The sequence below is a fragment of the Balaenoptera acutorostrata genome, chromosome 3 (genome assembly GCF_949987535.1).
Source record: "Balaenoptera acutorostrata chromosome 3, mBalAcu1.1, whole genome shotgun sequence".
NCBI classification, from domain to species: domain Eukaryota; kingdom Metazoa; phylum Chordata; class Mammalia; order Artiodactyla; family Balaenopteridae; genus Balaenoptera; species Balaenoptera acutorostrata.
The window spans coordinates 65,622,164-65,635,035 of NC_080066.1; the positions used below are offsets into that span (position 1 = coordinate 65,622,164).

General features: G+C 35.7%; 1 protein-coding gene across 12 annotated transcripts in view; it reads left to right on the forward strand.

The window, feature by feature from the left end:
• Positions 1 to 12,872, forward strand: part of MYO9A (myosin IXA) — a 283,465-nt gene that overhangs the window by 216,009 nt on the left and 54,584 nt on the right. For all 12 annotated transcript variants that reach the window (XM_057541959.1, XM_057541957.1, XM_007197776.2 and 9 more), the window contains 5 exons: positions 2,068 to 2,180; positions 5,417 to 5,559; positions 8,199 to 8,422; positions 8,917 to 9,033; positions 10,566 to 10,754. In XM_057541959.1, the coding sequence (XP_057397942.1) occupies positions 2,068 to 2,180; positions 5,417 to 5,559; positions 8,199 to 8,422; positions 8,917 to 9,033; positions 10,566 to 10,754 (786 nt within the window). The remainder of the gene's footprint in view (positions 1 to 2,067; positions 2,181 to 5,416; positions 5,560 to 8,198; positions 8,423 to 8,916; positions 9,034 to 10,565; positions 10,755 to 12,872) is intronic.

Here is a 12,872-nt window from a genome sequence, read left to right on the forward strand (position 1 = left end):
ATTTCCTTTCCCATATTAGGGAAGTTTTCAACTATAATGTCTTCAAATATTTTCTCAGTCCCTTTTTCTCTTCTTCTTCTGGGACCCCTATAATTCAAATGTTGGTGCGTTTAATGTTGTCCCAGAGATCTCTAAGACTGTGCTCAATTCTTTTCATTCTTTTTTCTTTATTCTCCTCTGCAGTAGTTATTTCCACTGTTTTATCTTCCAGGTCACTTATCCGTTCTTCTGCCTCAGTTATTCTGCTATTGATTCCATCTCTAGAATTGTTAATTTCATTTATTGTGTTGTTCATCATTTTTTGTTTGCTCTTTAGTTCTTTTAGTTTCTTGTTAAATGTTTCTTGTATTTTCTCCATTCTATTTCCAAGATTTTGGATCATCTTTACTATTATTACTCTGAATTCTTTTTCAGGTAGACTGCCTATTTCCTCTTCATTTGTTTGGTCTGGTGGGTTTTTGCCTTGCTCTTTCATCTGCTGTGCGTTTCTCTGTCTTCTCCTTTTGCTTAACTTACTGTGTTTGGGGTCTCCTTTTCGCAGTCTGCAGGTTTGTACTTCCCATTGTTTTTGGTGTCTGCCCCCAGTGGCTAAGGTTGGTTGAGTGGGTTTTGTAGGCTTCCTGGTGGAGGGAAATGGTGCCTGTGTTCTTGTGGATGAGGCTGGATCTTGTCTTTCTGGTGGACAGGACCGTGTCCGGTGGTGTGTTCTGGGGTGTCTGCGACCTTATTATGATTTTAGGCAGCCTTTCTGCTAATGGGTGGAGTTGTGTTCCTGTCTTGCTCGTTGTTTGGCATAGGGTGTCCAGCACTGTAGCTTTCTGGTTGTTGAGTGGAGCTGGGTCTTAGCATTGTGGTGGAGGTCTCTGGGAGAGCTTTTGCCATTTGATATTACGTGGAGCTGGGAGGTCTCTGGTCGATCAATGTCCTGAACTTGGCTTTCCCACCTCAGAGGCACAGGCCTGACACCCGGCCGGAGCAGGAAGACCCTGTCAGCCACACGGCTGGTCTCCACTTCTGCTGGTGCTGGGGTTCACACCTCTAGCCTTTTGTTGGAGTCACCCCACCGATGAAGACAGGACCCTCAGTAGCCGGTTGTCAGCAGGTGGATTGTTAACCACTGCGCCACCAGTGAAGTCCCTGTTTCATATTATTTTGTCGAAGTTTTTGTTTTATTTTGTTTTTGTTTTTGGTTGTTTCATGCAAGAGGATAGAACAGGTTCTTGTTACTCCATCTTGGCCAGAAGCAGAAGTCTGTTCTTTAAATTTAACAGCTCAGGATATTTGCTATTTCTGTTGATAAGGCCATAGTTATGCAGACCAAAAGGTTAAAGAAAAGATTATAAGTGTACAAAAATGAAATATTAGAAAAATGACTTGAATAGGTAACAAGAAATTCTGCCTCCAAATGGTATTGTCTTTAAAGGGGCACACTGTAAACAAATGGAGCAAGAGTTATCAATTGAAATTCAGGTCCCAGTTTTATAGCTATGTAAGTTGTTCATAATTTAGACCATTAGTGAGTATAATGATATTTTATTCTTTGGTCTTTTGGTTTTTCTTATATTCCTGTGTTCTTGCTCTTTTCAATCCTTAACTGGATATAAGAATCTATAATAGCAAGTTAGCCATAAAAATAATTATCATCTTTTTAGGGACAAATAAAAGAAGGTATGAAAAACTATGCTTAGTATTCTAGATTTATCAGGTCCTGGATCTTTTGTCTCTATCTTTAGATGGTTTTGATTTTTTTCTTACTTTTCCACTTGATGTTCTTTTTTTTCTTTCACCCTACTTGATATTCTTTGTTAAATTGTTGGAAAACATGAGCTAGTAGTTCCTGTTTAGCATTTTCATTGACCCAAGTTCTCTTTACTTCAGATTACTGTATGAAGTTAATGGAGTTTTTAGTAGGTTTTTTTATTTTAATGCATCTCTGAGTAATATGAATGTATTTTTGAATGTTCTTAATAGGTGTAATTCTCAAATAATTCTATAACCTGAGTTTTAATTACAGTGCTATGATATAATTACTTGGTTTTAAGGTCTTTACATATGTAATTATTACAGACATCACAGCGTTTTTCCTCAGTTGATGAAGAAGCAAAGCTTCATAAGACCATGTCTCAAGGAGAGATTACGAAGTTGGCAGTGAGACAGAAGGCTTCAGATTCAGATATAAGGTATAAAGCATACACTGACTGTTAATAGGGGTAATATAATTTTATTTACTAATAGACCATAGTTAAATACTGAGCATCTTTTTAAAAGCATAATTGATAGAATAGCTATCAATTTTGAAAGTTTTGAAATTTATTTTTCAACAAATACTAAGTACCTACTGTGTGACAGTAGCATAAATAATTCAGATATATATAATGAGCTTTGTCTTTTTATATGTTTAGCACTGTGATTTGGGCAAAGTCTTTACTTCATTATATGATTTAGGATTTTTGGTTGTAAAAGAAAAGAGATTAGACCAGATTAGATTGAAAATATTTTCCACTTTTGGACTTGGATTCTGTCCTGAGTTAAGTGTTTTACAAATGGAACTGGAAAAGACTTTCAGGAAATAACTCTGTTCTCTTTAGGAGAGTATATGAAGTTTTTATGTATCAAGAATATGTCTTTGTCCCTTACTGTGTTATATAAGGCAATTGGGCCCTCACTGAACACTTGAATATCTCATTGAAATCTATCTGGTTCATAACCCTATTAAAGATCACTTTCTCAATGACTGTAGAGGCATAATCCAAGGTAACCCAAATCTAGAGCAGATTATGCTGGAGATCAAATTTTGGGAAACAAAATGTAACATAGAAAAAACATACAGGTGGAGATAGCAGATTAACTATATACATTTAATTTCCACATCCTCCTAAAATAACAAAACCTATACAGGACAGAAACAACAGGAGACAGCAATAATAAAACAGGAGACAGCAATAATAAAAACGTGGAATCCAAAAAGTAGATAGACAAATTTTAAATGTCTTTGTAGATAGGAGAAAGTTGAATCCTAAACCAACTGGGTAAAACTGAGAAAGCAGCATCTGGCTGACTGGTCTTCCCCAATCCTAGCAGAAAACAGGAGATTTATTTTCTGGAAAGGATAAAACAGAAGATTTCTGCACTTGGAGGTAACCAGATACAGTTGAGGATTGGGGTACATATTTGGAACAGGGGGATTTAATGAATGTTTACATACTGAATGTTAAGATCCCCCAGATTTTTTTCTGTATTCAGCTTCCACGTTTGACATACTGTCTAAGCAGATGATTCAAAGAGTCTTTGGGACTTCCATCCAACCCTCATGGAAAGACCTAAAGATATTGCTATCAGGGGCTCTCCCTACAAATTGGACCAGCCAGATAACCCTACAAGGACGACCACAGTTTGGAAGCCCCACCAATGCACACTAGACCTTCTAAGAAGCTTGTTTATACCCTACTTTTGATCACCACACATTTGAGGAGACATCTGAAGTGAAAGAATCTAAAACTAATGGATAAAGTACAACTTGGAAGCAATAAACTATACAGGGGAAGGAAAACTTCAAGACAGACAAATACAACTATCAGTAGACCTTCTGCATTAATAAATACAACTACATTCATGAAACCAAACCGAATACTTTAAAGGGAAACATTCATAATAAAAAAGAGTATTTGAAAATTGAAACTGTGATAGCATAAAGAAGTCAGAAGAGTTAGAGAGAAAGTTGAGGACATCTGTCAGAAAGTTGAGCCAAAAGACAAAGGGATAGAAGAGACAAGAAAAGATAGGAAAATTAGAGGAGCAGTTCAGGACATCCAGTGACCCACTGATAGGAGCTCTGGAAAGATAGGACAAAGTAAAAATAAATTAATTCAAATAAATTTCATGGAACTGAAGGACTTGAGTTTCTATAGATTGAAAGGGCCCCCTGAGGGCCCAACATAATGAATGAAGATAGACCCATACCAAGAGACACGTCATCATAAAACAGTAGAGACAAAAAACATCTCCATTATGATGGTGAAAGTAGCTTTTCAAGTGATGGTTGTACAGCAATCACTGAGGGAACCATGCCAGATTAGAGCAGGTTAGATGGCTCTGGGAAAGATTTCTTCAAGAACATGGAACTGATGGTGTACCTACTATGTTTCAACATGTTGAGAGAGATGCAAATGGGGAGACACTTGGAGGTGAATTGGGTGTAGGAAAGTGTGCAAATGTAAAACAAAACACTAACTCTAGAAAAATATTGGTTATGGAGGGTACTGTATGTCTCAGTTGTGAATATTATTTACAGAGTAAAAAAAATTAGTGAATACTACTAAAAGAAAATACTGTATATTGATCTAACTAAAATTATGATATTCTGTTGCAGGGATGTCTGTGTTTGTGGAGGGTATAGAACTGGAGTTGGAATATGCTTAATTATTATTTGTGGTCACAAATATGATAGCAATATAAGTATGGTAAATATTAAAAGAATCAGCTAAATAAATTCAAAAGGGTTGCTCTAGGGAGCAGAAAAGAAATGAGAATGGCCGGAGAATGCTATCATTTGTAATAAGTCTTGTAGAACAATTTCCATTTATACTATATGGATGTATAGGATTAGTAATAAGCTATTAGAAAAAGAAGGAAGCATGGATAAAAGAACATGGGCTTCAAAAGCAGACAGACCTGATTTTAACTTCCATCTCCATCAGCCCTCTGAGCCTCAGGTTGCTCATGTGTAAAGTTAGGATAAAAATACCTATTTATCATGGTAGTTGTGAAAAGAGGGCATCATAAGTAAGGCATAGTGCCTGGCTCCTAGTAGATGCTCAAAAAAAAAAAGGAACCAATAAATTAATGTACAAGTAAGCCTCCTAGTACGAGGTTAGGATATATACTATATGGTCAGTAAATGTGAACTGTTATTATCTCAGGATGTTTCCTTGATTTATATGATGGGAGAGAGTATATAAGCACTAAGAATGAGACAATATAGAGCATAGTAGGTGTGATTCTCAACTTCGTTACTCACTGGCTGTATAACCTTGGGAAAGTTACCTAATGTTTAAGCTACCAGTTTTTCACCTGAAAAACGGTTATGGTTTGAATGTAAACTTGTTGTTATAGTTAATTAAGGTAATTCTATATAAGCACTTGTACCTGGAGCATGATAACAACTCAGATAAATGGTGGTTTTTGTTAACATCCCCGAGTCTCATTATTTCTGTATTCAAGATGAGGAAACTATCATTTACCTTCCAGATGAAGTTTAAATGTACAATTGAAGATTAACTATGACTAAACTTAACTGTGAAGGTTAAATGAATTAATTCACATGAAAGGTGTTCATATAACTTAAAGTGACGCACAGATATTGTCAATAGGACGTGCTAATTTCCATTGTTACTTTTTTTTTTTTTTTTGTAAACAGACCTCAGAGAGCTAAGATGAGATTCTGGGCCAAAGGGAAACAAGGGGAGAAGAAGACTACCAGAGTGAAACCTGCCACCCATTCGGAGGTTTCGGCACTCTTTGCTGGCTCAGATATGATTCCAGCTCATCAGTTTCCAGATGGTAAAAATGGACAAAGGGTGGAGATTGTCTTCATAATTTCTGTTTACTCTTTCTGAAAGTTTACTATCCCTCTAGTATTTGTAATGGTAATCCTGTTGGTGAGATATTCTAATAAGATAGGACCAAGATTGTTAAGTCCCTCCTTAACTAATAGATAATTATAAAATTAAATTTTACCTATAACAGAAGTTTCAGGGAAATGTGGCACAAAACAGTGAAGTAGCAACAACTTCGAGAACAATTGTGAATCTTCGATTAGCCTCAGTTTTCTAAAGTGTAAAAATCTAGCCATCATTCATTCACTTAACAAATGTATATTCCTAGTAAAAATTAATGACAGCAGCTAATTTTTGAGTGCTTACTACATACAAGGCACTGTACTAAGCATATTGTATGTATTAACTCCATTGATCCTCACAACAATTTTTTGAGGTTGATATGATTATTATTCCCAGTTTATAGATAAGAAAGTTGAGGCACAGGGAGTTATTTGCTTATACACGTATAGCAATTGGCAGAGCTGAGATTTGAATTCAGACAGTCTAGCTCCAGAGTCCGTATTCATAACCATTGTGCTAAAGTACCTACTATATGTTCCTGGGACTTTATAGTGGTAGCTGTTATTTTAACTTTCGGGGCATCAATCATAGCACATTAGAAAATACCCACCAGTTAGTTCATCTGTTGAGATATGGCCTTTCTAAATGCTAGAATTATTAACTCTCTAAGGATTCCAATAGTCCCAGTATTAGAAGATTAGCCCATTCTTCCCAAGCCCTTTGCCCAAGTATGTATGAACGTTTTTAATTACCATGTAAAGATGCCAGCTATCTTAAACAGGGATATACATCAGAGGTGGATGTGTAGTAATGAGTGGGTAAAATACCGGTGGGTGGATGAAATATCAGTATTGAATAAAATAGAAAGAGACCCTAGGAAGAAAGTTATTATCTCTAAGAAGAGATAGAACAGGCCCAGTTAAAATAAGTAAACAAAACTTCTCACATCTAGAATGAGATAAAAATAAAGGGACAAAGGATAAGATAAAGGGAGGAAAAATCAAGTTTCACATGGGGAATGGATCAGCCAGAGCGGAGGCATCTGTGTGTCAAAGGAAAAACTGGTAGAAATTTAATTAGAACCCTGTTTTTCTGTCTTGTGGCTTTGCTCCTATCACTTTGCAAACTGATATGGATAAAGCCAGTAGTAAATAATACTACAGGTTCAGTTTGGAAAATTTGGAATTCCTAAGAGGATCAATTTGTTTTATCTTATCTGGTTTACAGTAGTCATTCTAAATTTTTCATATTTCACAGTTATAGTCTCCACTGCTGATTTCCAAGAAGGAATTAGGAAGCTCTTTGGTTGAAGTATATATTATTAGCAGACTTCATTGTGTGTTTGCTTAATAAGGATACATGTATAAAACTTGATTGTAGCCTTTTTATTTATCTTTGGGTAGAGATTTATTAAGGTAGCCCTTGTTTTTAATGCTGAAATTGTATTATAGACAGTTTCTTTAGTAACTATTATTTCTTTTAGTATAAAGAACGATATTGACTTTGCTAAATGAAATAATTAGACACTTACATATCTAGGTTATATAATGGAATTAATATTAGTTGACACCAATTTGAATATACTTATATCCTATATCTTTATAATTTTTATTCTGGTGCCATATCTCAAGTTTGTTTCACTTCCTGCCTAAGGTGGCATTTAGCAAGTAGGAGGCTATTTTTCTTCCTTTATTGTCAGAATTAGCTTTTAGATGGAATGAAGATATACCATTGGACAGAAGGTAAGGTAAATATATGTGGGGAAAACATATGTGAAATGGGGTCAACTTTCTCATCAAGCCCCAGGTAGGCGTTGGCAAATCCAGTGTAGTTCTAGATTATAATGGACTACATGGAACCCAATTTCTCTGGTGTAAACAATTGCAGAGAAAATTTGTTGTGTTTTCCAATATTATATACAGAGCTAGTTAATTCCAGGAATTATCTGAGAAATTCATACAGTTCTTTGGGAAATATATGTGAAAATCCTAAATAGCAAGGAGACACAGGCAGAAGTGAACCAGTTGAGTTACCTGGTTCCCTAAATAGAGGTTGCCAGCCTAACACCAGATATTGTCACTGAAGCATTTATGGCTTTAGACCCTAATAAACAAATAATAATAATTATCAAATTTCACTGGCTTATTGGATTTGTATATAGCTGGATGTTCTTTCAAACAGATATAGTAAAGCTATGACTGGGTTAATAGTCAGCATTTAACATGCTAGTGTGATTGTGTACTCTTCTTTCTTTTCTTTGGGACTGAGGTCTTTGGGATCCAGGCTTCAGTTCTACAAGACACTTCCATCCAGATTTTCAGTATCAGACCTCATCTCTTTGGGAGACACGATAGCATTTCCCATTGAAAAGTGATAATTCTTAAATACATTTTCTGTACAAATGTACAATCTGGATTTACTGCCTAACTGCCTGAACTTAAACATTAATGTTACTTTACTTTTCAGATATTTACATGTTTCCTTCAGTGACTTACTAAAGGAACTTAAAAAGAAGGATGTAGAGATTTCAGTATTTTTACTAAAAGAAATTTTTTTTGGACACTCTATCTTGATTTATAGAATTATCTCAGAATCAGCCAACACCTCCTTTGAGTCCAGAATTGCCTGGGAGTTGCCAGAAGGAGTTCAAAGAGAACAAAGAGCCTTCTCCAAAGGCAAGGCGCAAGCGAAATGTGAAGATCAGCAGCGTGGCTTTGGAGTCTATGCATTGGCAAAATGACTCTGTCCAGATCATAGCAAGTGCCAGTGATTTAAAAAGCATGGATGAATTTCTTCTGAAAAAGGTACACTTTGCCTGCTCAGTTAGGCCCCTGAGCAGCTTTGACTGTGGAATGCTTGTATATCAGGATATGTCCCCTAAAGTATATATGCTTCAGTAAGTTAGAGCGTCTGTTTCTTTACCAGAAAGGTGCAAATAATAGGATTTGTATGAGTCAGACTGCGTAGACAGGATTTAAAGTTTTAGGCTTTACTGTTGACTTCAGTTTTACCGTAACTGTCATGTTGTATTCTGTATGGGAAGGTGAGGCTTGTCATTGCACACTTTGAGTTGTCTTTTTGGTAGCAGAACTGTGGAATCATACAATGTTAGAAGGGACTTTAGAAATCATCTAGTAGTAATAAAACTTTGGCTATCTGGTCATGCTTTTATCTGGGTCCCATGATAGTTTGCCCTTTCAGGACGGTCATTGTTGAAGAAACAGTATGTGTCCAGAGTGGCATTCACTTCTTTTCAATTTAGTTGACTGTGTACAAAATCTCTTTCTGTGGTCCCCAGATGAATGACCTAGATAATGAAGACAGCAAGAAAGACACACTAGTGGATGTTGTATTTAAAAAAGCTCTGAAAGAATTTCGGCAGAATATCTTCAGCTTTTATTCATCTGCATTGGCGGTAAGTTAAACTGTGTCAGGAGATATTCAGAAGTTCAACATATGAAAAATTTGACAATGCCATAAAAAATAATACAGGGGCCATGTTCAACTAGAGATTTCTCCAGTGTCTTCTTTTTGTTTTAGGGATAGATAGGGAAAAATATACTGACTGACCTCAGATTAATAGCATTCTCAAATTTCCCTGAGCAGTTTTTTTTTCCCCCTGTTATAGGTATATTTTCATCTTAAGATATTGAATTCAGATATTCTAGGTATGATTCTTTTTCACCCAGTGGCTCTTTACTATTTTGACTTCTCATGATCCTTTTAGCTCTGGCTCCAGCTTCTAATTCTCATTTGTGTTGGAATTATACTTTTTTATTCAGTAGAATTAGAGCAGTTTATGTTCACCGATTTCTATATATGAGTTTGTATCACTTTCAGATTTACCTATACTTTCATATGATGTTGGTCATGGTTTAGAAAATTTATTATTGGTGCTAAAGTATAAAATAATGCTTTTGATCTATAGAATCTTTATTAGTATCTCTGAATTGTCATATTTATTCTATAAAAAATAATTTGTATTTAATTGGTTTTTCTTTGTTCAACCTGTAATTTAATGTGTAAAGAGAAATCAGGAGAACTTTCCTATGTATATTCTACTCAGTATAAGATTTTTTTGCCTTTTAAAAATAGGAACCATGCAGTCTTAGCAATAATTTCAAGACCATAATAAAGTAGTAATCAGGCTACGGCAAATGACTAGGTTTGGGTAGAGACAATGTTGGCCATATTTTTCTAATCCTGCTAACTGCTTGTCATGCTTCATACCTTTATTTTCTAGATTAGGGACCAATATACTTTGTATCACATAGGAAGAGCCAACGTTATGAACTAGAGATTAATAGTGGTTTTCTAACCCTGGATCAAAGAGGTTCAACTTCTAATTCTGAGGAGGTGAAAGAGAAATACATTTTAAATGTATATAATACGTTTTGGTCACTTAAATGATGTTTTTTTCTTTCTCATGAAGACTCCACACCTCATTTAAATAAGTTAAAAGGAATTCCATGCAGATTCCTTTGCAAGAAATACGGTGTTATTCTAAGCATGTCATTCTTCTTTGGAAAAATGAATCAAAGTAAAGGTTGCCTAATGTTTCACTAGGCAAGAATTCAGGTATTCACTTTTTCAGTTTTAGAGTGGAACTATCTAAACAAGGTTCATTTCTGGGGATAGGTAATTAAGAGGGATGCAAATAATCTTTATAGCTAAATATAGTTAAAAATTCCCAGGACTTTCTCCAATTATTACATTGTTTAAACTGTTAGGTATTTTACTAAAATTTAGCAGGTTTTATTCTGCAGACATTCCATAGTAGAGTGGGAATTTACAAATACCACATGACCTCATGGACATGCCCATTAGAAAGTATATCAGGATCCTAATTTTTATTCAAAATAACTACCCAATAAAAATTGAATCAGTCTTCTATATATAAAGAATTTCTTCATAAAACCTTACATTTCTTCTCTTATTGCTTATTAGATAGATGATGGGAAAAGCATACGGTATAAAGACCTCTACGCACTATTTGAACAGATTTTGGAAAAGACCATGAGGCTTGAGCAGCGTGATTGGAGTGAATCTCCAGTCAGAGTTTGGGTCAACACTTTCAAAGTGTTTTTAGATGAATATATGAATGAATTCAAGACTCTGGAATATATACCCACAAAGGTAAATATATTTTGATTTCTAAAAGGATTCAGTTATGAATTCTTCTTAAGAATCTGGGACATCTGGTATTTGAGAAAAACATTACAGTGAACATGTCAACTACTTTAGCACTACTTTAGATCCAGCAAACTCCATTCTGTCCTAAAAGTTCATCAGACTGTATTATTAAAGCCTTCTGCCATTAATACATTCTTCACTGAGTTAAAATATAATGTTGTGCCATTAAGATTATACCCTCAGCTTTGATAGAGGTCAGTACATGAATTTCCTTTTGAAAAACAGTGGTTAAAGACGTGATTCATTGTATCATCTCGTGGCCTTTATGTAAGGACCCACGAATTATATTTCTCCTTGAATTAGGTTTTAGGAAAATGTATGTTTCTGAAAATCTATATAATAGTAATAATAACCTTTATTTATTGAGTACCAGGAATTATACTAGGTGTTTGATATTTTATTTACTTCTTGCTTCAGCCCTATTAAATAATTATTATGAAATTCTTATTACAGAAGAGATAGTGGGCTTAGGGGAGGTTGTCAGTGTGTTTCCTTTCAGTACCCCAGCTGAAATAATTAGGTATCTGATTACTGGGTAGCAGGAATACTATTAATCCTTTTTATTGTCTCCCATTTTATTTTCATTTATTCTGATTTATGTATATTTAGATTTATAAAATATTTGAAATCATTTTGAAGTAATCAGATATAAATAAATCCTTGAAAATTCTTCTGTTCTACATCTAAGTTGAGATCTTATGTTATGCAGAAGAAGATTCTTACTAGGCTTATACTGCCTTTGTAATTTTGAAAGGTTAGATTGAGATTGTTCTCTACTATGGCTAACAGGAAACGTCATATGTAAAAGAACTTTTCCATGTCCCAGATGATACCTTTTTTAAAAAAATAAATAAATAAAGTTATTTATTTATTTATTTTTGGCTGCACTGGGTCTTCGTTGCTGTGTGTGGGCTTTTCTCTAGTTGCGGCGAGCCGGGGCTACTCTTTGTTGCGGTGCGTGGGCTTCTCATTGCGGTGGCTTCTCTTCTTGTGGAGCACGGGCCCTAGGCGCGAGGGCTTCAGTAGTTGTGGCTTGCAGGCTCTAGAGCGCAGGCTCAGGAGTTGTGGCGCACGGGCTTAGTTGCTCCATGGCATGTGGGATCTTACCAGAGCAGGGCTCGAACCCATGTCCCCTGTGTTGGCAGGTGGATTCTTAACCACAGCGCCACCAGGAAAGTCCTCCAGATGATACCTTTTTTTTTAATTTAATTTTATTTATTTTTTTATACAGCAGGTTCTTATTAGTTACCCATTTTATACATATTAGTGTATATATGTCAATCCCAATCTCCCAATTCATCCCACCACCAGCCCCCCCGCCACATTCCCCCCTTGGTGTCCATAAGTTCTCTACATCTGTGTCTCAATTTCTGCCCTGCAAATGGTTCATCTGTACCATTTTTCTAGGTTCCACATATATGCATTAATATACAATATTTGTTTTTCTCTTTCTGACTTACTTCACTCTGTATGACAGTCTCTAGATCCATCCACGTCTCTACAAATGACCCAATTTTATTCCTTTTTATGGCTGAGTAATATTCCATTGTATGTATGTACCACATCTTCTTTATCCATTCGTCTGTTGATGGGCATTTAGGTTGCTTTCATGACCTGGCTATTGTAAATACTGCTGCAGTGAACACTGGGGGACATGTGTCTTTTTGAATTATGGTTTTCTCTGCGTATATGCCCAGTAGTGGGATTGCTGGGTCGTATGGTAATTCTATTTTTAGTTTTCTAAGGAACCTCCATACTGTTCTCCGTAGTGGCTGTATCAATTTACATTCCCACCAGCAGTGCAAGAGGGTTCCCTTTTCCCCACACCCTCTCCAGCATTTGTTGTTTGTAGATTTTCTGATGATGCCCATTCTAACTGGTGTGACGTGATACCTCATTGTAGTTTTGATTTGCATTTCTCTAATAATTAGTGATGTTGAGCAGCTTTTCATGTGCTTCTTAGCCATCTGTATGTCTTCTTTGGAGAAATGTCTATTTAGGTCTTCTGCCCATTTTTGGATTGGGTTGTTTGTTTCTTTAATATTGAGCTGCATGAGCTGT